At 39.0% G+C, this 27700-nt stretch overlaps 3 protein-coding genes and 1 long non-coding RNA gene across 4 annotated transcripts; 2 read left to right on the top strand and 2 right to left on the bottom strand.

Moving 5' to 3' along the window:
* Positions 1-307: 307 nt before the first annotated feature.
* On the bottom strand, positions 308-3122 carry apof (apolipoprotein F). The gene is made up of 2 exons (XM_051415818.1): positions 2913-3122; positions 308-2305 (listed from the first exon to the last, which is right to left on the bottom strand). The coding sequence occupies exon 2, from the start codon at positions 2268-2270 to the stop codon at positions 960-962; it is 1311 nt and encodes a 436-aa protein (XP_051271778.1). The 5' UTR covers positions 2271-2305; positions 2913-3122; the 3' UTR covers positions 308-959.
* A 3072-nt stretch (positions 3123-6194) lies between these two features.
* On the top strand, positions 6195-12153 carry tac3b (tachykinin precursor 3b). The gene is made up of 6 exons (XM_051415825.1): positions 6195-6339; positions 9116-9285; positions 11532-11649; positions 11765-11873; positions 11951-11980; positions 12064-12153. The coding sequence occupies exons 3-6, from the start codon at positions 11536-11538 to the stop codon at positions 12114-12116; spliced, it is 306 nt and encodes a 101-aa protein (XP_051271785.1). The 5' UTR covers positions 6195-6339; positions 9116-9285; positions 11532-11535; the 3' UTR covers positions 12117-12153.
* Positions 12154-13746: 1593 nt separating this feature from the next.
* c1galt1lb (core 1 synthase, glycoprotein-N-acetylgalactosamine 3-beta-galactosyltransferase 1, like b) lies at positions 13747-20478 on the bottom strand. Its single transcript, XM_051415823.1, has 4 exons — positions 19864-20478; positions 19421-19687; positions 16992-17656; positions 13747-16644 (listed from the first exon to the last, which is right to left on the bottom strand). Exons 2-4 carry the CDS (start codon positions 19641-19643, stop codon positions 16333-16335), a joined length of 1200 nt encoding a protein of 399 aa, XP_051271783.1. The 5' UTR covers positions 19644-19687; positions 19864-20478; the 3' UTR covers positions 13747-16332.
* Positions 20479-22025: 1547 nt separating this feature from the next.
* Positions 22026-27378, top strand: LOC127372278 (uncharacterized). The gene is made up of 9 exons (XR_007886563.1): positions 22026-24204; positions 24293-24468; positions 24564-24794; positions 24886-24927; positions 24996-25167; positions 25247-25492; positions 25615-25782; positions 25854-25969; positions 26063-27378. It is a non-coding gene; the product is annotated as an uncharacterized LOC127372278 (long non-coding RNA).
* The last annotated feature ends 322 nt before the right edge of the window (positions 27379-27700 follow it).

Genomic DNA, 27700 nt, shown 5'->3' on the forward strand with positions numbered 1-27700 from the left:
TGTGCGACTGTTTATCCAAGCCTGGGAACCAGATTAACCTGCTGATCTCATGATGTTTTACATATAATTTGCATTTGAAAATTGTAGTAGTGCACTCTTTCATTTGAAAATGAAAATAAATATTTTATTACTTGAGTCACCAGAGAAGTCTGCACACTGTAACTTGGCTTGTATAGAAAATATTATTTCATGTGAACATGCACATGAACTAATATTTTCTTGTGGTGTGCATACTTTCATACTGTTACATTTAGCATAAAACTAATGGAGTATGTATGTATTTAATATAAAAACTACCACACTGACAGACTGTATGCACACAGATTTAATATACAATTTATTGACATTTAAAGAGAAAAAAAAACATATAAAACAACAACATTTAGTTCTCCATCTATTGTCCCTGCAATTATACCAGAGGTGAGAATGTGACCCTGACCTGACAAAATGTTTTAATGCGAGGGAAGAAAACAACAAGAGTGATGAAGGACAGTAAACAGAACGAAAAAAAAGACGCTGGATTGACGGCAAAAGAGTGTTGAGGGATTGAAGGTTTAATTTCCTGAGACCAGTTCTTCAAAAGTTGCAGCTCAATATGATAAATTGTTCAACTATTTTATTCATTACATACACAAAATAGCTATTTTTCTAAAAGTAAACAGGTTCAAACTTTATGACCTTACTTACTGTTATAACTAACGGACTTCATCTTCAATGAATTTGAATATTGTGTCAAATTAAGTTTGCTTGTGCACAAAAAAGCGTTTTCCCCCTTTCAGAACTGACTAATACATTAATGTGTAATCTTGTTCTCCAAATAATCTAGATTATAACCAGTTTATTACTCTTCAACCTTGTCAGTTTACAAACATTGAGCCTCATTGTTTTAAAACACGTATAGTATAACCTCATTCAAATGATATTTATTGCTTCAGAGGCTGATTTATTGATCCTTCAGTCTACTGGATGGTGATGACGCCCTCCTCCCAGCTGAACTGGTTCACCAAAACGTCGTCTTCCTGCTTCATGGAGTTGAGGAGATACCTGACACCAGCTTTCACGCCGGTCTTTACCCCCGCACCCAGCGCGTAGCCGGCCACCCCAGCAGTCCCCCCTGTGGCAACCATCAGAGCATCCGTGCCGAGGTCAACTGCACTGAGGATGGCTCTCTCCTTGGCTGTTTCAGAGCAGTTGACTGAGGCGTAATACACAGCTGTGCCGAGGTTGTAGAGGGTGCTGACCGCAGGGATCCACTCCACAACGTTGTACACGCGTTCCTCGCTTTTGTTGATGCAGCTCCTCTGGGGGCTTCGCTTCATCCGTCGACCTGAAGCTGTGGAGATCAAAACATCCTCCTCTTCACTGCACTGACGGATCCAGCATTCATACTCTGTGGATTCAGCGGGCAGGATGCGACTACCTTTCTTAAACACTGCCTGGTACTTCCCAGGTTTGAGTAGTCCACTGCTGGTCACACCAGCACACAGGACTCCCAGTCTCTCGCAGGTGCTCACAGCCTCCTCTACATCACCTGTGCCTCCTTCCACTGCTGTTCCTACCAGCATGGTGCCATTCACCCTGGTCCAGCCGTCACAATACCCTTCCTGCTTGGAGGTACCTTCTCCCACCATGGCCAGCTGCTGGATGTTAAACATCACAGCCTCTATGTGGCGCCCTGCTTGATCCCTCTCTGAAGGCGATGCTGCTGATGCAGGTGCAGGTGTAGATGCAGACTTGCTCATCCTCCTCTCTATCAGACCCTCCACCTCCATCAGGAGCTCCTCTGTATCCGCCACTCCCAGCAGGTCATACAGCTTGAGCACCAGGGTCTTCGCCTCCTGTGGGCAGCCTACCACCACCAACACAGGCACTAAAGAGAGACCCAGCAGCTCCTGGGGGAATATGGCGGAGGATGGGTCGTCCACGGTGCTGGCAGACAGCAGCTCCTCACAGCTGACGTTACCCTGAATGTGGAGATGATCTTGAATCTGACTCTGAAGCTTTGCCCTGAGGTCTGATATTATATGTTTGGCAGATCGGACTCTCTCCTCTTTTTGTGCAACCACTGATACAGGACCAGGTTTTTCTGCAGATGGGAGCTGGGGTTGGGATTCCAGGATAGACTGATGATCCTGTTTGGCTGTCTCTCCATGGAAGTCAGTTCCTGGGAGCAGAGTGTTTCTCAGTGCCAGAGGAGGTGGGACCCTGCACAGAGCCTGTTCATTCAGCAGGAACTGGATCACAATCAGCCACTTCAACTTGGAGGACATCTTTCCGCTCTTGTTAATGCTTTTTCCCAAAGCCACTACATCAAACACAGGAGCATAAAGAAAAACAAGCCAACAACACGACAAATTAGTTCTCATTGTCCATACTGAATAAACATAAAGGTTTTTAATTAATTAGTAGGCTTGTATCTAGCCAGCGTTTAAGACCTGTTACACATGTTTATCTGTAAAACATATTAAATGATTCATACATTTTTATTTAGTATTTTTTCTGCTACCACAATGAATAATTTTTCTGCATTGTAGGATTTAAGATTTTTATTCCATTCTGTCTGCATAAAATCCCAATGTGGAGTAAAATAAGTTCATGACATGAGTAGGCATTTTAAAATCAAAAACATTGATGAAAAAGTTTGTCCCATTAAGACTTCAGAGTCAACAACATTGGTAAAACAGTGGCACACTCTAAAATCAACAAAAAAATCTATATTTTGTTATGTTTTTAAAATTTCTAAGCAACACAGATAATCCCAATACAGAGCCTCCACACTGAGCTGAAACATTTATACAGCTCCTCTTTTTCCTGCACTGACTACAACTAAAAATAGAAATGTTGTTCCACCCACAACTTCATAATTTCATTGCCTCTTTTGATCCTGTGGTAGCTTTGTGTCCAGCACCTACCTTAATATCGGTCAGATCTGGAGTCCAGAGTGCAGCAGTGCGACCAAGATGGCTTCAGCATGCAGGATGCTTTTTTTGTTTTCCTTTTTCCTCTTTTCTTCTCAAAACATGCATAGCAATCTTCTTTCTCTTTGCCTCCAATGAGAATCTCCTTCTTTACACATGACATCCCACAGCCCTCCCTCTGTCTCATCTGTCTTTCAGCTCCCTCTTCTCTTTGGCCTCATTGCTCAACAGGGAGATCAGGGCTTGAATATTGATTCACGTGGGGAAAGTCCATGTGTTCTTAAGCCGTTTTGTTTGTCTGCCCTGCTATCCTCTCATCCCCCTTGTCCCTCTGCTCCCTCTCTCTCAGTCGGTAGGTTTTGTTTTTGACCCAGATACTTGAAAGAAATCTTTCCTCATGCCGTTAGCAAATTTATCTCTTACAGCCAAGACAAGTGAGGAAAACAGAGGGCTATCTGAGGTAAAGAACTCATTCACAAAAGTGGAATATATATACAAAAACTTCAGATCATAATTGATGTATTTTTGTTACTGCAGATCTGTTAACTGTCCATATATTTTTACATCTCAACACATCCCATTCCTGTACTAATTTATTTAGAAAAGGACTTCTTTTATTCTCTTTTATTTTTCACAGCCCCTTTTACTATAGAAATTATTGTCCATCTCTTTGGCAATGAGAGGACCCAGAATAGCCTGACTTTGCCCTGGAGCATACAGTTACTGTCCTATGAAAGCCACGGATTTCCAAAAAGTCAACTTTTAATAAAAAATAAAAAAGAGATAACTGCCCTGCTTTCAGACTTATGACCATACATTTCTCAAATCATCCACTTGGTTTTGAATAAGCTTGTAGTGCAATTTTGAACATTGGGAAATTTTAAATCTACAGAATTGGACAGCAATGATACATAAATGTGACCTGAGACTCATTATGATGATGGATGTGCATCTTTTAAAATTTAAATCTAGACCTTATACATCTAATACAGTGGTTCCAAACCTTTTTCCTTAAGGGACCCCTTTTCACTGACTAAGTGACATATTTTATGGATATTTCATATTATATTTGATGCCTAACAATAACAGTAAGGAACAACTGATCAGATGTACAATTAGCCCAAATTAGGAAGTTTGTGTAAAAGGATTTCTATGAAACAGATGATATGTCCTGTGAATATTGCATCATGTGTTTGGCCATTGTTCTATTAGCTCTTTGTTTAACTGTGTACTATTCTAATGCAGGATGAGGCTGTTTAATGTAAGTGAAGGCTGTGTGAATATGGCTTGTGTTCAGGTCTTCATTCTGATCTTTTTATACACACCATAGCATAAAGAAAAACAAGCCAACAATACAACAAAGAGTTGTCATTGTCCATACTGAATGAGCAGTTCTATTTAGAAAAGCTGACTTCTTATTTGCTTGATGTGCAGTATATCATGTTGTTTGTCTTTGAGTCTCATGCAGAAATTAATTTCCCCCTTTTTCTACTATACCTCCCTTCCTCTCACTTTCTTTCTGCTCTTTTTTTCTCTTTTACACAGACACACACTCTCTCCCTTCACACAGAAATGGCTTCATCCCATTAGAGTACTCTAGAGTTTTTTTCTCCTCCTTTCTAAACAGGAAAGCACAAGGCTCATTCAAGACCAAATGGGCCACAGTAACCAAAAAAGATTCTCTATAGTGGAACGAAAGTCCTGGTTAGTTATTGTAGTTGATGTAGTCAAAGTTTTGTATCAGCAATTACTTTTTTCCCTTCACAATCAGGATTCTGTATATGTATATAAGCTGTGGCTTATGAAACTGACCCTCAACAACTCAACCTAGATATAGTGCTATAGTTTGTGTAATGTGACATGTATAGCCATATGTATGACCAGATATATGAATACAAAGTCTTTGGGTAGCAGTGTTTTACAAAGAGTAAACACCTAACCCTTTGTTGTTGTGCTGCTTTCTGTGTGTGTATCACATGATTGTCTCAAGTACAGACCAGGAATATAAGCATATCATATTACTCAGCAATCATTTACAAATACATGGTTGAGCACCTAATCATTGGGTCCTACCCTTATGTCATATGTGTTTTGAGTTAAGTCAAGTTCAGTTGTGTAGTACCTTTCAAAAACCAAATAATTCATTAAGGCATTAAGACAAGATATGATAATAATAATAATAATAATAATAATAATAATAATAATAATAATAATAATAATAATGAGAAGAAGAAAAATATGTTATATATATTTACGTTTTTAACTTGTAAAGCACTTTTCAAGCTTTAGCACTCAGTGCTTTCCAGATTAAAACATATACAAAACAAGAACACTTAATTTAATTCATTACTAAACTTAATTGGTTACCAGTGCAGTGCTGCTAAAATGGGGTGATATGACAGGACCTCCTTGAGTTGGTCAATAATATGGCTGCTGAGTTCTGGATTAATTGCAGTTGTGAGACTGAGTGAGCATTTAGGCAGATAGGAAGAGAGTCACAGTATGGCGTGGTGATATAAAATCATGTTCGACTTTATCTGTGTAATTAAAATTGAGCATACTGTATGTGTGAAATGTTTCAGAACTGATAAAAACAAGGTTGGGTGACCTTTCTTATGTGCTGCTCAAAGTTTAAGGACCTGATTTAAAAGAGCACACCTTTGTTTTCTGGGAGTTTGTTCCAGATACGTGGCGCTTAAGAACTGAATGCTGCTTCTCAATGTTTAGTTTTGACTCTGGGGACAGTGAACAGACCTCATGGTCTGAACGGTTTATAACGTAGCAGCAGATGTATTTAGGTCCTAAACCATTCAGTGCTTTATAAACCAACAGAAGTACTTAATAGTGTTTGTTTGGCTGAGATACTTTGATTTCACAGCTATCAAGAGCAATGTTTTACCACAGAGGACACTAACCAATATCATCCTTTGCCTGTGCTGAATCATCCTGCAGTATACTTCCAGTTTGTCTTTCAGCTAAAACCTCCACCTCAGAAAAAAAAAATACAGATATACAATACAGGACAAAATCTTTCTCTGTTGGTTTTGACAAGAGGGGAGATGCTGCTCCTCCACTGGCCCCTGCTGGAGATGGAGGGAGTGGCCTCTGCTACAGAAGTTAAAATCATTAAGATTACAGGCTTAAGCAAAAGTGTGGTCTGCCTACGAGTTAAATGTGGAGATATTGGGTGATACGGCCCTTAGCATGCTGTTTGTTCTCATCTGTTTTACTCAGTGAGGCTGGACATAAGGAAGCAGCCCACTCGGTTTCACTAAGTGAACAATCGGCTGGTTGGTGTGTGATTCATAATGCTTAATTGGAGCACTGTTTTCGCAGTCATTTCTGTGGGGAACTGAGTAAAATTGACACTGGTTGATGGATACCCAGAGTCCAATTAAACGTCAGAACGTGTTGATGCAAGGTGAGTGCTACACACAGATGTGGTGTGATTAGCCATCAGGGTTTGTGTCTTGAAGAGTATTAGCTCATTTGATGGGAGTCACCCTCGTGATTCTTGATCACGCTGATAATCCCAGTGAAATGATCATGTTTGAGTCTGTCCTGTGTTTTTATATACTAAAAATACACATTTTATTATAGTTTTAGTTTTAGTTTAGTTAGTTTCTTGTTTTTATTTTATTTTCAGTTTTGTCTCAGTTAGTTTCCAGGGTGGGTTTCCGCATTTACATTTAAGTTTTTATTGTTTAAAAATATTTTGTTTTAGTGTAGTTTTTAACAGTTTCAGTATTAGTTTTAGTTTTTTATATTATAATATGGGAGTATTTGTAATAATTAAAACATTACCTGTTTATTTCTATTTTTATTGAGTTAGTTTTGTATGTACACAATATCCTTTCAGTTTCCTATAGTCTAGTTTTTATTTTTATTTCAGTAAACTAAAATGTTTTTTTCCACACCTAGTTTTTGTTATATAGTGTTTGGAAGTTCCTAGTGCCAAATTTATAAAATTATTTAAACCCTACATCAAATAATTGCTAAATATGAATTGACACTGAAAGTACAACTTGGATTTAGAATAGAATAGAATGCCGTTATTGTCACTGTACACATGTACGATGAGATTAAATAGCCAACTCCAGTTGCAGTGCCAAAAACAGTACAATTATCAAAGTATATACAATATAAACACAGGACATGAAGAGATAATACAAAAGGGAGGTAGGGTGTGCAGGCCTGAGGAGTGTGTACATTTGCAAATAAATACGGTGCTATAGACAGTGTAAGATATATATATATTGCACATTGTATATTATATATTATATATTATATATATATAGCCCATTTATGGTGTGTAATATTGCACATTGAATGGTATTGCACAGTAACTATCAGTGTCTAATAGTGACTGAAGAGAGTCCGGGGGTTGGGGTGGTTGAACTAAGAGCAGTGCATGTGAGAGTTCAGGGGGGTTATTGCTTTTGAGAAGAAGCTGTTCTTGACTCTGTTTTACTCTAATATAACATAACTATGGTTGCAATCTAGTAACATGGATGATATAAATCCTTAAAGAAGAAAATGTAAAACATCTACAGTTTAACTCCATATAAAGGTCATGTGATCCCAGTCTGCTTGAGGTACTTAAACTGTTGGCAGACTGTAATTTCTTGTCCTCTATTTGATTCTTTGGTTACTTTATAACTTCTTTGGTTTGTTTTGTTCATGTTTACACTGCTGAGTGTCATTACATATGCGGTAGTAATAATACAATCTTGTTATCTAACTATTTACTGTTATTCACATTTGTGTACATTGAGTACATTGTGTACCTGGAACCTCCCCATCACACAATAGACAGACTGCTGCAGGTGTTTAACGACTAAATACAGCTTATTGCCCCAGGGTAATATTTTCACCTAACATGTAAAGGTGGTGCTACCAGTTTGTCAAGTTCGTTTTGTGGGTTACAAAGCCTCTAAGAAGCATGATTGCACACTCAAATGTGAGTGTGAATGATTCAGTCTTCTGGGATTAACACACAGACATCATTTTGTTCTAGATTTTAATTGTGATTAACCAATCAGGTTACATAAACATTAATAATAAATTAATTAATTATTAAACCGCCTGTCAACCTGCAAAAGGAAGCTGTTGTTCTTACACTTTGTAAAGATTAACTTTCTACAAAGTAACACGTAACTGCAGCTTTAATGAGGCAATAAACCAGGATGAGCTACCCTAGTGCAGTGCCATAAAAAAAGTAATTTTTAACTCTAACTACAGGATCTTAATCCTATTTCCACGGAGAACCTTTAATGAGGCCATGTCGAGTTTGCCAGGGTGCTCCTAAACAACAACTTCAACCACAGCAGATACATGTAGTTTCCTAATAAAACTCAAAACTTCAAGACAATCAGGAAATCTGAAATTAAGTGTCTCATTATCCTTTAAATGCAAGTTCCTGTGTGTGCTTAAGTCAGATGAAAAGGCAGCTTTTTTAAATACATTCTAATGACAATTAGAGAGGGTTTATACGATCAATGAGGAAGAAAAGATTGAAGGTTTAACTCTTTACAAACTAAAACTGTTTTACGCAAATGAGCCACAACAAAAAAAGTTTGGTTCAAAACCCTGCCGTGGTATTGGCTGTCATAAACACAGTATGGCTCAGTAGAGTATGTAGGGGTTGTTGCTGTTCAGATACAACGTTTTGAATTCCAGGTGGGTGTAATCCAACTTTTGACTTTTTGTCTGTGGAAAGAAGGGGTCAGTCAGAAGGCTTCCGCTTGTCATTTGAGTGTTCATTGATTGAGAGAGTGTGGGAGTTATTTGGCTCTCTGCTCTTACACACCAGTCAATGACAGTGTAGACTGAACAGCAATATCCGCTGCAGGGCGTACGCTGTTTCCAAGTCCAGTCCACTCACACAGGCACATTATATGTTCAGTTTCTCCTGGGACACACACACACACACACACACACACACACACACACACACACACACACACACACACACACACATACATTTGTATTGTGTGCAGTTAGAATCTACAATTTTAATGTTAATTTCATTCAATAATCACAGGTGAAAATATTACAGGACCTTTCCTTATATTATTATTACAACTGCATCCTAAAATCTCATGTTGACTCTTTCAGTTATTAAATAAGACAATTTACTAACTGTGTGTGTGTGTGTGTGTGTGTGTGTGTGTGTGTGTGTGTTTGTGTGTGTGTAGGGGTGGCGGGTGGAGCTCTAATTGGATTACAAATGAACTGGAGGACTATAATAATTGAGGCTGCTGAGCGGAAAGACAGAATTTGACTTGACAGCCTTTAATACCAGTAAACTGTTGAACAGACCACTGGTTTGTACTGCTGGATCAGATCAAGATTAAACTGTCAACAGGTAATATCTTCTTTCATTCCTCATTATATGCAATGGATTATTGAGATTAAGGATGATTTATGAGTTATACTGTGTTTAGTAAAGATACTGTACCAGCATATTTTCCAATGATATAATCTCATGTGATATTTACATGATTTATTGGATTAATTAATTGATTATCAGGATTGGTTTATAATGTTCACTACAAAACACCAATGTGTTGAACAATTTTATTTATGTTGCACTTTATTGTTTAATATTGGTCCACTATTTCCTAGTTATAATTTCCTAATAATGTGTTGGAAGTATCCTTTGGCTAAAGAACTATGTAGTTTGGTTCTGAGACTCTCTTTCCATTTTAAACCCAAGTATTTAGAGATTCATCAACTTATTTGAATTGTCCGCATGGCTGCAGACAAATTGCACTTTTGCATGTTTAGCTAACCTGCTGTGAATTGAGTAAAATTTAGTCATTTAATTGGAATTAATTAGTTGGAAGGTGACCAATTTAACACTTTTTTATATTTTACTTTAGGCCTAATAAGTGCTAAACATTTGTAGCACTTTACATTTATAACAAGGGTACAAAACACATGCTTTACCATGATTCGAATTACGGGGGAGCTATGGGGAGCTCGGCTCCCTGAAAAGGACACAAGCTCCCCTGGAAACCTACTTTGAGACATTAAGGGGAGCTTTAAAAATCGTCTATTTTTAAGTCAAAGGTTATATTTTATTTTTCACAGACAGAAAGGTAAGGACAAGGATATTTTATGCAAAGTCCCTCCATGAAAAAACCAGTGAGTTATTTTTGAACTCTTCAGATCAGATACCAGGCTCTGTAAAAGTATGTTTGTACAACAAATGTGTAAACTGTGTAATTCAAAACATGTAGTTAACTAATGCGTCATGATGAATTAATGTATTCATTAAAGCAGAGGTATCATGAATTCTTCATTAACAAATGATCATGATAGGTTTTAATCAAGCTGGTATGCTGTTGCATCCATTAGTTATGCATTACTTAAACATGTGGTTTCAACCCTTATTATGAAGTGTTTAATCTGTCTATAGAATTACTTAATATGTGGAGTCACATTACGGCAAATCTGCTTTCATCTTAAGTGTGACTGTTGGACATCTGGCTGCAACAAATAGTTCAGTTACCTTTGCGTGATTTTGGGACTGACTGTTAATGTAGCTACAGATACATTTTATATTATACCCTGTACCAATGTTTCTTATAAAAGATACAATATTAGTTTAAACTGTTTTGCATTAGCTACTGCAGTTTATATCTCTCAGGACAGTCACATGTTGCTAGAGACTGATTTAATTAAAGAGCATTAAAAGACAACCATTTGATGAAGAAGAGGCTGAGATTGTTTCAGGATGTTATGCTGATAGCATGGATAGAAAACGGAAAACCACTTAAATTATAGATGTCATGGGAGTGAATGGACGCTTGAAACCACCCAACATTTAGTCTTTATTCGTTTTATCCTCAGAATAGCTAATGTATGGCCCGTTGGGCAGAGCACACTGAGTTATGAAGCAGAGTTTGTACTCCAGCTGAGATTTAAAATAAATGGATAATGAACTAAATACTGTATACTCACAGCTGAGGTACATAAAATGTCTGTTCTCACAGTAGAGTGCAGCTGAAAAAGTTAAACACCTATCAACATTTGTTCCCCAAGAGTAGCAGAAGGCTTTATAGATATGTATTGTATGCATGTGTAACACACATATGTTTAAAAAGCAAGAATTTCTGTGTTCAACAGTAAATTTCAGGTCTCCCTTAAAATGGAAGTTAATAGAAGGGTTGAGAGGCACTCCCTTAGCTTTGAGGTTCATAGTTCAAAAGCTTCAAAAACAAGTGTTGCTTAGATAATTACATTGTGTGAGACATCTGTGAGTTGAAGGTTTTCAAGAATAGTTGAAAAGACGCTGCAAAGCACAAAAAAAACATAAAACCTGAAAATGCTCTAAACAACGCATTTTAAGGTTTCACACAAAAATATCTGAAACATCAGATTATATGAAACAAAATCTAAAAAGTCAAAATGTTTTGCTAAAACTATGTTTTATGCATAGTATGTGACGATGGTAAAACGTTTGCTAGTAAACGAAAAACTGAAACACCAGAGACAATAGAAATCAGTTTGACTGATATATAATAGTGTTGTAGGGAGATTAACTCTCAGCCTGGTTGTGTGCAGGTATTGTCTGCTTTAAATCTGCTGCACTGGTTCACATTTCAGAGTGATGGAGAGGACTTCAAACTGCTGCACCGTTGCTTCACTGGTCGTTCTAGTCATCCTCGTCCTTTTTCCTCTGAGGTCTTGGTGTAAGGAAGACATCTACAAAGCAACGTCACAGGTAAGACTAGCTATATTTATAAGATATTTACAAAGTCATGTGAGCTATGGCCTGGTCCTGCAGGTCACTGTAGCTGGCTAACAAATGATGATGTTGCTGTTGTTTTGGCTTCCAGGCTAAGCCAGAGTGCTGCATTAGTGAAGATGTAGAGAAGAGATCTGATGACATCGACTACGACACCTTTGTGAGTCTAATGGGGAGGAGAAGTGCTGCTCAACCAAACAGTGAGTTAGTTTTTCACCTTACAGTACTCTCACTGACACTGCAGCTCCTGACGTCTAACCCCTAACTCTCTTTGTAGGTCAAAGAAACGCCCAGATGTCAAAGAAAAGTAAGAAAGTATTCAGTGTTTGTTTCTGTAATGGCCTCGCAGCTTTCAGGCTTTGTGATACATTTTATGTTCATCTGATTCAGGATACATGGATCAAATCCTCGCTGCTCTGTTGGGGCGGAGAACGAGTGAGTGACAAAATTCAAGTCATACAGTTTTCTATTGATTCACTTTTCTCTATATTACAGTGTATTGTGTAGCTCTCAGTAGAACAAATACTGTATATGGAGATTAAACTTGAAGCCTTTGATATTTGTTGTACCCAGACCAATACTTGACCATTTGAGGCAGATACTAATAATGATATTTGAGGACTGAATAAAAAATGGATAACAATATTGGCTGATAATTGTACTTTTACATAAAAATATAAAATAATAACATTTAAGGTTAATCTACGAAACTTATCAGTGAAGTTTAGTCCACTGGTGTCTGTTCTGCATTGTTCCTTTACCAGCTGCTCCAACAACAGACTGACTGTGGGGGAAAAAATATCTAAATATAATGCATTTATTCTGATTACAAGGCGAGGAATCATTGTGTTCAATTTAAGTCTGAAGAAAGCAAGTAATTCCTGCAGGGTTTAATAAGCCACAGCACTTTCAGACACAAGCAGTATGTTCATGTTATTTTTCACTCAAACACTGTGTCATAACCAATTTCTGACTTCTAACTTCCACATTCACATTCGCAGGCTGATATTTTACAAAGCGAGTATCTTTTTTGTCTCGGTCTCTATTGTACAGATCTGGAAATGTGTCCATCTTTCAGTTCAAGCAGTGGTCAACAGCGATTGGCTGCATTATTTTTAATGGGGAGTAAAGACTAGACTAAAGCCTGCTAGGAAAGATGCTAGATGACATCACACAATAATAATTATATCAATGATGTCATCACGTAGCGTAAGAGTTTAAAAAAATATAAGTTAAGAAAAAAATAAGTCAAGCTAAATTTAACTGTCTAACAAGTTTTATCATTAACATTATTAAAGCTACTATCATCTTATCAATATGCAGCTAAAGCTCTTAATATGAAATCTACCTCCAATTAAAAAAACGTATGTATATTGTATCGACTGTGGAACTGAAGTTGATGGAATAAACTCAGTCTTATAAACTGTATGTTGAGAAAATAAAGCAAATAGTTAAGCTCCATCAGTCAGAATAAAAACAAAGGAGAATTTCCTCAATGTGGATCAGTGATTGGTCGTTAAGTATTCACAACACACTGACATTTCTTTTGTTTGGAATTTCTGTACTTCAGTTTCTTAACAAGCTCAATGACTTCTGCTGTAGTCATTAGGATAACTAGTGGCTGACTGCATAATTATACGGTACAGGTAAGCTTGAACCTTTTTTTGTGAATGCAACAGGAATGGTCTGTCCATGCCTCGAGGAGTATTCACTGAAAATTAGAGGCTGACTCATCAACTACAGGAGGCCGAGGTACGAGACTGACATTCCTAAAATTCAAAAAGACAGAAAATACTTGTTGCTCAAACCTTTTCCGAACTTGTTCTCTCCCCTAGGTTTCAACACTTTCTGTGGAGGAGACATCGCACCTGCACAACCTCAACACAGGCTGTAAACCTTTCGGTCCCTCACAGCAGTGACCACCAATCCTCACAGCTATTGTATCAACTGAGGACAATGTATCAAAGCTATTTAACCACAGAGAGGTGGAAAAGCCATATTAACCATGCATGAATGCCTACTACGGTCTCTGGAAAATGTTCTGACTTGAATGCAAACAAATGTAAACAAATGTACAATAAAATATGCATTTATTTATAGTGATTAAAGTACCATTCACTGAAAACGATCCTGCACACTGATCACGTGTGCTCACACACTCTCACAAACTCATTTACACACTAAAGCGTATCGACTCAATTTAGACATCAATACCAACATAAATACATTTCAAATATAAATACAGTTCTGTACACCTTTCCCTTTGATAAAATTTGAAAGTTGGGAGGAGATTGTCAAGGACTTGATGTGTGATCACTGGTTATCAACAAAGTGTTTGGGCCCTCAGGACTTCGATCAACTGATAGTAAGAATCTGCATGAAAGACTGGTAATTCACTAATGCGAAGATTTCACATTATTAATTACAAAAGAAACCATTATGTAAAACATGCAGATTTGGTTTAAACTGGACTTTTCCATTTTTAATAGAAGACAAAACAAACGGAGCATGCTCTGTGCTCATTTACAGAAGGAAACTGAGTGTAAACACTTGCACATTTTTGATAGGCATGGGTTACCTCATACATTTGAATAAAACAATTAAGTGGTTCAAAATAAAAACAGCACTTCTAAGATCACATCAATTTGTTTGAATCATCAGTGAATCTTGCCTCATTCCTGAAGCCACTTGTTTGTATTTGGTAACAACTGTAACTCCAACAAAATTAATTCTTTGTTGGTTACAAAGTAATAACAGAACTGTTATGAATATTTTTAAATATCCACAATTCACTAGTTACAAAAGAAAGACTCTGGCCCACGAAGCATTTAAAAACTAAACAACATTGTAGAAAATGAAATTCTAGTCATGAACAAGTCATCCACTGGCTTACTCAAAGGCCATACTAAATACATTGGAGGGATTCAATAAATTTAGACTCCATCTGAAAGCATCACTCTCATCATGGTAACATCACAGTGCAAAGTCATGTGTGCAGCTGATGGCTCATACAATCTCAGTTTACAAGGCACAAGCTAGTGGGTCCACTGGGGAACAATGATGGGAACTGTATGTATCCAGTGTCAGCTTCAGGAAATACACGTACAGATAGGCATGTGCCAAAACAAATAAAGATATTTGTCGAACTCAGTTACAGGTGTGTGTAGAGGGAGGATCCATCAGATACGGATCCAAATTTCATGGCCAGGAAGCTACATCCTGAATGTAATTTTATGTCTGGTTTGTTTTTTTAATCGTGATGATCTGAGAAGGATATTGGTATATTTGCCTTTTCCACTCCACTAACACTTGATTAAGGCTGCAAGATCCTGGCTGAAACTAGAATCACATTTACTTTGCTGAATATTCTGGCCAATAATTTAAAGAACGTAAACACTTATTCATTGTCAAATCTTAATTAAAAGCTTTTCTAATTAGTGCAAACAAAATATTATGCTTTGTTACTTTTATAAAAAGAAATCGCCACATTACTGATCATATGCTGAAATCCTGCATCCTCCACAACAGAGATGCATAGCTTTCACTATACCCCCTCCCAGTGTTTTAGTTATGGATTTGCCATAATGTCTGAATCTGCATGGCGAGGTTCCTCAAATGCTGCAGGGAGAAGGAGTTTCTCTTCACTACCAGACTCTTCTCTGTGCACTGTCAGCAAACACAATGGTTCACTATATTGAAAGTATTACCGCCAGCACAAGCCACACACGTTGCACAGTGTTTTCACACAATCGTCGTTTTATCCACCACTTTACTCCGTCATTGTTATAGAGCAGAAACGATACCGGTGGGGCCTCTGTCTGTTGGCTACTCTAGACTGACTGATCGCTGCACTCCACACTATATCCAAGCCAACTGAGAGGTTTCACTGAGTTTAACCGTTCGATCCCTAAAGCTAAATATAAATGAGTTAATTCCTACACAGAACATGGAGGTACATAACATTTGTCTGTATTGAGAAAATGATTTTAAATGCAGCCTGAATCAAGTTTGGAAGACCGCAAACCTAATGATATTATTATTATTATTATTATTAGTGCTTCTTTTTCAGCTAAAAGCTCCAGGAAGTCCAGGAAGCATTATTGGGTTTCACTGGCCTCCAGTTATCTACGTCTATCTATGTGTGAAATGAAGTCCAACAGGTCTAACAGATCAAGCACAACTGGCTTATGTAGAAAGCGGTAGATCAACTTTTGGTGGGCTTGCAATAGTCAAGAAAAGGAATATAACATCGCAAACTCCAATTTCACTGGCTCTGGATAATACCTGGTTCCCATTCTAGGTTGATATGGATTAAAAAGGTGCTTTAGTTCAAAGCATAGTTTAAATGAATGCAGCTTACTGAAAGCTGTTCCCAACTTCTAAAGAAGACACACCAAAAAAAAAAAAGGTTGGTCATAACTCACCTATTAACCTTAGAACCAGTCTTGCAGTCAGTGTTTACCCTAGTAAAAGTCCTTCAGTTGGAGAAGCCCCAGGCAACACACTTCTATGTGGGAACAATTAAAATCAAAGTGGACCGTTTTTCTGCTTTTGTAGAAATATGAGCCAAGATTAACAGAATGAAAAAGCAAGCACTCAAATCACACCTTTGACCTACATAATGATCAGTTCCTGTCACACACTCACACAGTCCTACAGTTATTTGCCTGCTGGAGCAGCAGGAGGGTCTTCACCAGCTGCAGGAGGGGGATCTCCATCCTGTCTCTTGTCATTCCTGGATGAATCATCCCCCTCTCCTTGCCCTTTCTCCTGAGAAGCCAGCTCTTTTTTGCCTTCTGCAGTGTCTCTGGAAATCAACTGCTCAATATTGGAGCCTGGTGGAGTGGGGGGCTGGTAACGGTATCTGTATCCAAAGGCACGTAGGTGATAGGTGTAGTACTCCAATAAATACATATGTGAAGCACCTACATAGTGGAAAGACACGGACACATCCGAGCAGCAGTTTGGTCCCTGAGGAAAAGCGGAGTATGTGATTATTCAACATTACACAAGTGAAAGTGTCAAATTTGCATTTTTTTTATGTGCACGAAACAAACTTCATTAAGAATAAATTGTTGACAACACATTTGCACACCTGTCACTACTGTTTATTTTCCAATGTTGTTATGGCTCTGCGAGTTTGGCAACAGAGAATGACAAGGAGAAAAAATTTGTTAACAAGCTTGTAGCTTGTTTTCAACCGTTAAGCTTTAAGTAAACAAAAACATCTCTTATGTTCAAATATGAACAATGCTGAGGTTGCTTCATATCAGAAATACAAGAGTAAAAAGAAATTCCACAATGTCTGCTGAACTTACCTCTGAGATGGGGTAGTAGCAGTAGCTCCAATACCAGAAGCTTTTGGGGAACTTGGCAGTGAGGTGCTGCTCGGGCACAAATGGGTGAAATGTTTCCCTCTGCACACTGTCTCTGGAGTCACCTGCCAGCACCCCAACCTTCTCCATGCACTGCCCCATTGCAAGGTCCTCTACAGAGGTAGTGTGCGTGCACAGTTTGTTTTTAAATCCTTCAACAAACCGCCGCAGAGCCTCTCTGCTCAGCACGTAGCCTGCACCACCACTCATGTAGCCCTGCTTGGTGTAGGGTTTGAATCTTCGGCCAAAGTAAATTGGCTCGTCCGGCGTGTGGTTCGCAAGAACCCATCGCAGGTTGTCTACGATTACATATGTGTCATCGTCTGCCTTGAGGAACCAATCGGCCTCATGGACATGATGCTCATAGGCATAATGGAAGGCCCGGATCGTTTTCCAGTACAGCTGGTCCCGACCCTCCTTTGTGCCTAAGCCCACCGTGGGGAAGTCCGGGTCCTCAACAGAGCTCATGAAGACCACAATATTGCAGTGGCGACTCCAAGTGGACTTCACATGCCGAGCCTTCTTCTCCAGGTTGTTGGGTCCAGTCATCACCCAGCAAAGAATGCGCACTTTTTTGTAGAGTTCATCAGCCATGCGGCTATCCTCACCTGGTAAGGAGATACAAACATTAAACATCACATTTTACACTGTATCTTTTCATAATCAGCATGAATAACAGTAGTGGTAGTAAAACAAATCCAGTTCCAGGCACCCACAGATGTAAATAAAAATCCCATAATAAATGGACAGGGACATTATAAAAGTACAACAACAAGAATTCTTCAAGGGAAACTGCCCTGTTTAAATGGCCCATTTTACATAAGTTTTCAGTGTACACTGTTAAATATGACACAATGACCTCTCTACATAGATATTGGATATGTAGCGAGGATGATCAATCAGTATTATTTTTAAGTGTGTGTGTGATTAAAAGTGTTTGAACTGAACAAATAATAAAATGTTCAGCCATGGAACTTATTTAGCCTTCTACAGTATTCGTTTCAATCTTAGTCAGGTGTTGGATAGAGTTATCTTAATTACAAGGGTGTGTCACATTTATTCTGTCATCAATAATCCAGCTTTTACTTTGCCTGTTAGCCGTTCACTCATGCACAGGTACCTATAAAAAGCTTGTTACCACGAGGAAAGTACTTGTAGTGAACTGGTTTCCCTTCCCACAATTACAGAAACCAGTTTTCTTATTTACATTACAATTAAGAAATCAACTCACTGAACTAAATTCCTGTAAAAGAAAAGATAACAGTTGCTACCTTGTTAACATTTGTACTCTTAGTAACCAAGGTAAGGTTTCTTGCTATTCTCAGTGTTATGGTTGCAATCAGATCAGATTCTCAAATCAATGGAACAACATGACTTGTTCAATCTTAAAAGTTAAGTGGGAAGCAGAATTACAGCAATGAAGTTATGTGTGGGTGTGGGTGTGGGTGTGTGTGTATGTATGTATGAGATAATGATATGTATGATATGTATGATAGAAAGCAAGGTGAGCAGATTAAAGTTTGTGAATAAACACTAGTTTAACACTTGCTTTGCATCAACCCTGTCAGAGCACATATTTTTCTCATACGAACAATGGTTTCATTTTTGATGCCCAGCTTTCATGTTAAAGCTATAGTACAAAGTGGATTTATTATTATATCATTATGTATTGATAAGTGATTATCATGTAATAATCAGAATTCTGGCTACCGATTCTGCATTTAAAGGAGATTTAACTTACAGTGCTGAGTAAAAGCTTTAGCTAAAGCCTTAACGTAGTCTGAAACACACTTTCAAATTTGTGAAAGAACACAGTGCTAATTTTTACTTTGTCATTTGTGGACATTTAATGCTGTAATTGTTTGATTATTTATACATTGATTGTACTGTGTTTATTGTGCTTAATGTCTTTAAACCACTAAACAATTAGTTTTAAAACAAAACACCCAAGATAAATCATCCTTAAATATCAGTCTATCGATTGTCACAAGATCAGCTGCACTACTTTTGTTATCAGTGTGGATTGTTGTTTCTTTCACAACTTCCTGTACTTTCAAGGTGTATGAGAAGGAAAAAGTCTGCCTATAAATAATCTATTAGATATAACCCTAACGTGAGACACAATTAATACAAATACTGAGTTTTGTATTAGTATCTACACTACAGATCATAAAGCCAAACCCAATGTCTGAGAGCGACGGATACACCACAATGTTATAAAGGCAAAGGTTACTCAAACAAGGAAGCTGAAACTTGATCTTATCATATCAATAATTTCTACATAAAACAGTTAAAGAATTATTGAAGACTATATCTCTCTAAATTAGTTTACACCATGATCTTAAAAGACAAATAGCTTCCATAAGATGCACCTGTAAGATGAGGGTGCTTCAGGTTGAAGAGAGCAGACCTCTCTTTCTTCCACATGGTCGTTTCTTCCTCAAGCTGTTGCTGGTCATGAAGTTTGTCCAGGCTGGTGGCCCGCTGTGCTGACAAGGTCCTCTCAAACCATACCTGCCGCAGAAACACGTACAGTGTGAAGGTTCCCACGACGAAACCGGCATAGAAGGAGAATCTGGATCCGAGGGCCTTCATGCTGGACCACGGGTCTCACTGTCAGTCGTTCAACTTAGCAGGTGCTGAAGAAGAGACGGAGAGAGACAGCAGGGATCCGAATTTCACTACAAGGGGCCTCAGCGGCGAGCTGTAAACTTCAGTCACACCCGGCAACACGGCGAGGGGCACTACCGCTTAATGTAAGTCCATCGTGATAAGTGTCAGGGTTACTCCCCGTTTAAAGGTGTGGTTTACTCACCAGCAGTATCGCAGACACCATAGCAGCTGCACCGCTCCACAGCTACTTCATCATAAAGCGAAATATCAACTTTAAAAAGCGAAAGGGTTGCCACTTTTGTCCACGACGTAGCGTTTTCCTCTCCCTCTCTCTCTCTGAGCAACAACTTAGCTCAGCTAGCCACTCTCAAATGTTGCTAACCGTTATCCTGACAAAATATCGAGGGGCGCACACCAAAGCGCCAACTAAATGATCTCCAGGGCAGAAAAACAACTAATTATAAAGACAGTCTTTAGTCGTTGGATCCGGGCCTCGACGATGGGACAACTGGCGTTAGCTAACTGGCTATTCCGTTATTTGACGTTAACGTTAACTTCAGTGCTAACGTTAAGTTAGCGACCCTCTCTCTTCCCGTCGAGTCAACAGAGCTTAACGTTAAATAACGGAAACGTTACAGTTAGCTAAAGCTGAGCGAGCGAGCTAACTGAAACGACCGTTGACGGAGCAGTTTGATAAAAATAACAAACAGACTGAAACACAAATATAAAACTGTCCCACGACGCTGCACAAACTACTACAACGTTACATCTAACTTATCTGACTGCTGCCTTCCGTCCAGAAAAAAATAAACAGTTATTTCCGGTCAGGTATTTCAAAAGAAAAGCGCAGCGGTTGCTGGATACAGACACGTGTCCTACAAACAAATATGATGTTTCAGACTGACGTTTGAATATATTTATTATTAGGGACCGAGCCAGTATGAACTGGAAGGTCTCTATTGTTTTTCCTTCGTTTATTATTATTATTATTATTATTATTATTTTTAGCGACTTTGAGTGCATTTTTCACCCCCTTAACAATTCTAATATTCGCATTTTATTTGGCAAATTTGTCAAGCCTCATTTAAATTGGAGATTCTATGCGTCACATGCAGGTCAGCCACTAGGAAGGCCACTAGGTGGCGCTATTTGTAGGCCAATTTCGATACAATAATAACTCCCGCATAGTTTGTCTCACATTCAAAAACCTTATATCCACGCGTTCGGTGAATGGAGCTGAACCTCCCCATATAGGCCACGCCCACTTCCGCCTAGATTTTTTTTTTCTAGAGCGCAAAATGTCCATAAATCACTTTTTCGTGTTCCTCCTACACACTTTGTCCGATGCGCACGAAACTTTGCACGTTGCATCTGTGGACCGTCCTGACAACAAAAGTAATTTGAACATTTTTGATATTTTAAAAAATAAGGAAGTTATAAAATTAGCACTTCCTGTTGATTTTTCGTCAAAAAAGGAAGTGGGGTATTTCTCCACATTGGTATGTCCGATTTACACCAACCTTGGGTCCATAGTTCCCCATGTCTTCCTTAAGCATCGTGCACAATTTCAGGTCATCACCACAAGGTGGCGCTCTTTAAAATGAAGGAGTTTATAGCTCTACAACGATATGTGTGATTAAGATGAAACTTGGTACGCTGCTTCCCCATGGCTCCCTGAGGCTCACCTACAAAGGAAAAAAAATCACGCCAGTAGGTGGCACTCTGGTGGTAGGGTAAATCACTGTGCATAGATTGTAATAGTTATGAATATGAAATTCACAGGGCACGTGTAGAGTGGTGCCTGAAGCTCACATACCAAAAATCGTGTTTGTCCTGCTTGTAGCGCCCCCTACAGGATAATAATACATCAGCCCCGGCGCCACGTTTCACCGATATGTACAAAACTCGATAGGCATGTATAATGTGCCGGGGCGTACAAAAAAGCCTCTTGGACCCATATCCCATATCCCACAGGAAGTCAACTATTTCAATGTAAAATGTGCACTTTTGGCAGCCATTTTGTGGTAATTTTGGCTCTTTGGGCTTGTTTTAGAACAACCTACTCCTAGGGAATTTATCGGATCTACTTCAGAATTGGTCAGTACAGTCAAAACATGGCGCTGAATCAACATATTATATTTTGTGACTGTACGTTGAAGGGCGTGTCCGTGGCGTGCCCTCAAAGTTGGCCATTTAGAACAAATGTCACACTGTGATGTCATTTTGGCATTTCAGGGCTTCTATTTGAATGATTTCCTCTGACACGTTCTAACGGATCTTCTTCAAAATTGGGCAGTACAGTCACAACATGGTGCTGAATGAACGCATTTCATTTTGTGACTGTACGTTGAAGGGCGTGTCCGTGGCCTGCCGTCAAAGTTGGCCATTTTGAAGCCCGTGGTCCTGTATTTGAATAAGCAAACTCCTTGAGAATTGATCAGATCTGCTTCAAAACTTGACAGTACTCTTGAATAATCTTGCTGATTACAAGTTGTGCTATTTATGACTGTACGTTGAAGGGCGTGTCCCTGGTGTCTCGTCAAAGTTGGACATTTTGAATTCTGTGGTCTTTTTTTCAAAGTGATGAAACACAAACACCCCTCCGCTCCCACTAGCCACATCTACAAACCATATTTCCTAGGGAGTATTGTTCGTGAAGCATAGTGTGAAACTGCTGGAAGTCACTTATTAAATTGCAAGATAAATAGGGGACTTATCAAATCGACTTCAAAATTGGACAGTCTTATAAAAACAAAGTGTACATGAAGAATTGAGCTATTTGTGACTGTACGTCAAACTGCGTGCCACTGACCCCTTGTCGAATTCAGGTGATTTTCCATTAAGCGGTACTCATAACTTCAGTGTGCAATGTCCAATTTCCAATAAACTTCATATATTCTGTAACAATCTCGCCCTGAACGCGTCCTCATAACATCAGCCTACGTATTACAGTCCCGCCCTGAACTTGTCTACGTGACAAGATTCAGATAAAGTGAAAGCACAGCATACTGGCAACAGGAAGGAAGCGCTGAGTGGCGATACGGAGCTGATTTGGAGCTGATTTACGTGACGTATTCGCGTTGCGGTCCGCACTTGTTACGACGGCACGACGAGCGCCGGGTGCGAGGTCCCGCCCAACGCTGCTTGCAGCTTTAATTTATTATTATTATTATTAAGATAGGGACACACATCGTAACCCAAAATGTGACCAATAACCACACATTTTTAGTAACAACTCTTAAAATACAATATGTGAGTATGATTATCGATCAGAAGTTACCGATCGATAACTTCCGCCCCGCTTTCATTTTAAACCTATAGTACAAACAATATTTATTATTATGTATTTATATGTGATTATTATGTCTAATTACAATCCGATAATAATATGTCTTCTGATTCGGCTCTTAAAGGAGATTCAATTTAGTTAAAAGCTTTAACTAAAGCCTTAAAGCTTAAAATTTGTGAAAACTTTATTTAGATGTAGTGCAAACAAAAAACAATCTCACCAATTTACAGTGTTGCCACAATATGGCAATACGTCCCCGTCTCTCCATTTAATTCCTGATTGACATGGACATCTCTTCTTTCTCACGTCAAAACAAAATTAGAAAAGATATTTTTATCTTTTGAAAACATCTTCCAGTTCTTCTTATAAATATTAATTACTGTTGTTCTCTCACCTTTCCCCTTACTGGCCATGTTTAATCTGTCTCACTGCTTCTGCCAGTGTTTTGTTCAAGTTTCTCCAAGTTTTAATGTTACAGCTCTTTTATTTTGACAAGTCTAGGTATGCTGCTTTTTAATCAGGACCTGGGGCCCGTTGCACAAAAGTAGGATTAAGACATCCAGGATAAGTGACTGGGCTGAGTTCAATGAATCCAAAACAAGAGCGTCCAGGCTTAATTGGGTGCACAAAGACCAAACCAGGATGAGCAGACACGGATTCATCAAGCCAGGTGAAACCAATCCTGGATAAGTGTGCGCTCACGGCTCCCTCAAATAGACCCCGCCGCCACGGTGATAAAGCAAAGAGAAAAAGCTTGGCAAAGTATTGCTGACCGCCTGAATGTGTATGTAGCGCACAATTACACACTCACCGCTCCGCTGAAACATCACAATTACAATCCAAATAGTTATTTCACATCTCCAAAAACGCAGTTGTACTCTGATTATGAATCAGTTGAATTTTTAATTGAAATGGACTGCAGATATGAGTGAAACTGTGTAAATGTAACTCCATCAGACTGTATAACTCTTTGATAAATAGATGACGACAATAATAATAATAATATAATAATAATAATAATTACTTTAATTTATATAGCGCATTTCAAAGGACCGAAGGTCGCTTGCTCACTGACTTCATTGAATTTCCTTTCGGGATAAATAAGGTTTATATTTTCTCATGTTTGCTCTACGTGGGTGTGGTGTGTGTATGTGTTGTGTGGGTGTGTGTGTGTGTGATGTAGATTAAACATGACAGGGCCAAAACGGAAATGGCAGCAAGTCAAAATCAAATACAAGAACATTCTGCAGAATGGTAAGGGCCCTGATTAATACTTAACAATGCACAAGCATATATTGTACCCAGAAGGTGCCTGCTCACACATTTGTCTGTACTTTTTAAGATGTGAAAAAGAGAACCCACAGACAAGGCACGGGTGGTGGGTCACCAAAAGCTGACCTCACCCAGCAGAGGACATAGCCTTGGAACTAAATAAAGGCAGGCCCGTGTTTGAGGGGATCCCTGGGGGGACAGAGACAAGCATATGTCCCTCCCAAGATGCCACCAGCTTCATACAAGGTATATTCTTCCATCTCTACATGGGACACAACCACATTCATATTGAATTGAATCCATTTGGACTGTCTGACTTTGGTTTGCCTATTGCCTTGCAGTTTCTGGCAGCACTGTCTCACTGTTAGAGCCACCAGCACAAGCACCAGACGATGCAGATCCAGCGAGTACTCCATCAAAAGTATACTGTAGGCCTGGCATGTCTTGTCTACAAGCATCAATATGAATCTGATTAAATGTGATAGGGTGAAGGCACCAGTGCAGCAGCAACAGCAGATGACGGCGATGATGATGATGAGGAGACCATCTCTCTGGATTCCAGAAGGCATGAGGTATCATGTCAAGCCTGTGAAAGTACTATTCAGTCTACAACGGTGAGGAGTCATCATTTGGAGCCCTCACAAAATCTAATTTCTGTAACAGGACCCAGATGCTGTACAGGGGGAAAGCCAGCCTGGCAACATAGTGAGTATTAATGGAAGGACACTCCATCGTGCAAAATTCCTGCTGTGCTAATTGTCATGTGTTTACAGAACTCACAAGCTGAGACAGTTGTATGCCAATCGCCTCCGGCACCAAATACAACTGGCAGATATAGACATGCAGTAAGAGAAGAAAAAGATGGAAAACCTTGCACTGGAGTCTGAAACAAAAAAAAGGACAATTAGAAAATTGGACCTTGAAATAAAAAAACTTGAGCGGGAGGTGAGTTATGCCTTCAATGCACACTGTATGCTGACTGTAACACAAATGTATTAATCATTATTCTCCTTTCCTCCCCCAGCTCCAAAAAGATGACACATCTTATATAAAAAAATAAAAGGTCAATCCTCGTGAAGTCAAGTGAGCCAATTGCCTATATGAAGGCCCAAAATGGTGTGTTCCTTTCTGCTCTGACAATGGCGTGCCCATTGTTGCGAGATGTGGATGACGAGGAAGCACTTGTGCTCAGGAGAGCCTTCAGGCGAGAGAGGGTCTTCAGGGTCCGGTTGGACCCACTGGCCTTCCCTGATGACCATCTATATGAAAGGTAAAGGTTTTCTGCAGATGGCATCAGGTATGTGTGCAGACTGCTGGGTCCCAGGATTAAACACAGCACGGAGTGTGTAGTGTGGAGCAAATTGTTTGTGTGGCCTTGTGCTTTTTTGCAAGTGGAGGCTTCCTGTACTCAGTGGGGGATGCAGAACAGCTGAACAAGGCCACAATTTGCCGCACAATAAGGAGTGTGTGTCTGGCTATCAAAGTATTGTCAGATGTCTTCATCTCCTTCCCTGGCCACAGAAGACCGTGACATCAAAGAGGAGTTTTATAGGATTGCAGGTAAGAGAATCTACAAATTACAGGACAACTGTTAACAGCCATAGTAGGATACTCATTACTTTGTGTTACAGGTTTCCCCAATGTCATTGGTGCACTGGACTGCACACACATCAGGATAAAATCCCCCTCAGGTGCCCATGAGGCAGATTTTGTGAATAGGAAATCCTTTCACAGCATTAATGTTCAGGTGAACATAACTTTTTGATATTGTCAATCGATGAACACTGTACATTGCCTGTGATGTGCATTGATTGGTTTAATAGTCATCTTATGATTTCAGATGGTCTGCCAGCTGGCTGTCTGATCAGCAATGTTGTGGCAAAATGGCCTGGCTCTTTCAGACCTCTGAAATCTATCACCGCCTATCACAAGGTGAGCCACACAACCCCTATTAATAACCACTTTTTACATCATGGCTGTGTGAATGTCACTCTGTTTATGAGGTTGTAATGATGAGTCATTTGTCTGTTCGTGTCCATTTGTCTGTTCATGTGTGTTCATTTGTCTGTTTGTGTGTGTTCATTTGATGTGTATGGATTTGTCCTGCATTTATTTCAGTGTGCAGACATACGGTCTGTATTCTATACAGACCTTTGAATGTGTATTTGTCATTGTGTTGTATAATATGCTTTGATTCTGTGCTTTCCGTATTGTAGAGTCACTGTGACTTCAGTTTGGAAAGGAGCTGATGGTTTACCTGTTTTGCTTTATCCTTATTCAATAAAGGAATATAATGTTACAATTTGATGTGTATTTTATACAACGGAGTATTAGGGCCACACTGAGGAAGAAAAGAAAAAGTCAAATTTATGAGACTGGTTCTTTCTGTGGCAAAGTTGCATTTTCTTGCATATTCTTTTTAAAGTCCTGATACTTATGACAATGTGGTGGTGATGTGCCAAAAGATTAAGTATCTCCTTGTTTGTGAAACCTATACTGAAGTACAATTCCACGAAATGCTCCACAGCCCTCATTTTAACAACTCTCCTAAAACAACGGGTTGCATGACTTTATTCTCGTAAATTTATGACTTTATTCTCGAAGTCTGTGAATTTTTATTTTTTCTCTGTGGCCCTAATTTTATATATAGCCTTATAGTCCATGGGAAACTGTAAATTATCTAATGATAGCAACATCATCTATAATCATAATTTATCCAAAATGATTGAAATTAATGATGACAAACGTTTAAACAATGACAGTGGGTCTAGTTATATGTGATAACAATGTAGTGGGCAGTAGAATAACTATTGGTTTCCGTTTGTGGTGACTGCTGACTGAGATAAGGGATGAGATTAAATAGATCCTGGAATTTAGCCTGGTCTGGAGCAGGCTAGCTCCACAGAATAAATCTCCATGGTAACTTATACCATAACATATCCTACTGCCCCCTATCCCGCTTTTGTGCAACCAGATCACGGATAAATTAAGCCAGGATAACCAAGATATCCCGGCTTAGTCCCTTATCCTACTTTTGTGCAACAGGTGTGGAAAAAAACAGCGAAATCACCCCTTTGTTTTTTGTTTTTTTTTGGGGGGGGGGCATTAGGGCACTGTAAGTTAAATCTCCCTTAATATTTTCCCTTAACTGCCAACTTCAGCGTCATTAACGCTTGCTAATATTAAACAATTTTTAAAAAAATCAACCGTATCCTGCTGCTTCATTGTTTGTGTCACAAACTCTTCCGGTGTTTATATGAGATATATTGGCAGTATGTTTATCTGAAGCAGGAGACAACACAAATGTATAATCAGTGTTTAACATTAGAATATATAAAAATAAATCACTGGATGATTCCCAGAAGAATCCTATGGTATTTGTTGTTTTATTTCAAAAGAACAGTGCTCAAAGACTTATATTTACAAGGCAGCGCAGATGGACCTTTGTCAGGCTATGAAGCCAATACGGTGTTCCTAC

This window comes from Dicentrarchus labrax, unplaced genomic scaffold, assembly GCF_905237075.1.
Source record: "Dicentrarchus labrax unplaced genomic scaffold, dlabrax2021, whole genome shotgun sequence".
NCBI lineage: Eukaryota > Metazoa > Chordata > Actinopteri > Moronidae > Dicentrarchus > Dicentrarchus labrax.

Coding starts and splice junctions, on each gene's coding strand:
- c1galt1lb (XM_051415823.1), bottom strand. CDS start 19,643: ATGAAGGCCCTCGGATCCAGATTCTCCTTCTATGCCGGTTTCGTCGTG. Junction 17,657..19,420: donor GAAGCACCCTCATCTTACAG/GTGCATCTTATG, acceptor TCTCCTTACCAG/GTGAGGATAGCCGCATGGCT. Junction 16,645..16,991: donor GCTACTACCCCATCTCAGAG/GTAAGTTCAGCA, acceptor GCTTTTCCTCAG/GGACCAAACTGCTGCTCGGA.
- apof (XM_051415818.1), bottom strand. CDS start 2,270: ATGTCCTCCAAGTTGAAGTGGCTGATTGTGATCCAGTTCCTGCTGAAT.
- tac3b (XM_051415825.1), top strand. CDS start 11,536: ATGGAGAGGACTTCAAACTGCTGCACCGTTGCTTCACTGGTCGTTCTA. Junction 11,650..11,764: donor TCTACAAAGCAACGTCACAG/GTAAGACTAGCT, acceptor TTTGGCTTCCAG/GCTAAGCCAGAGTGCTGCAT. Junction 11,981..12,063: donor CGCCCAGATGTCAAAGAAAA/GTAAGAAAGTAT, acceptor CATCTGATTCAG/GATACATGGATCAAATCCTC.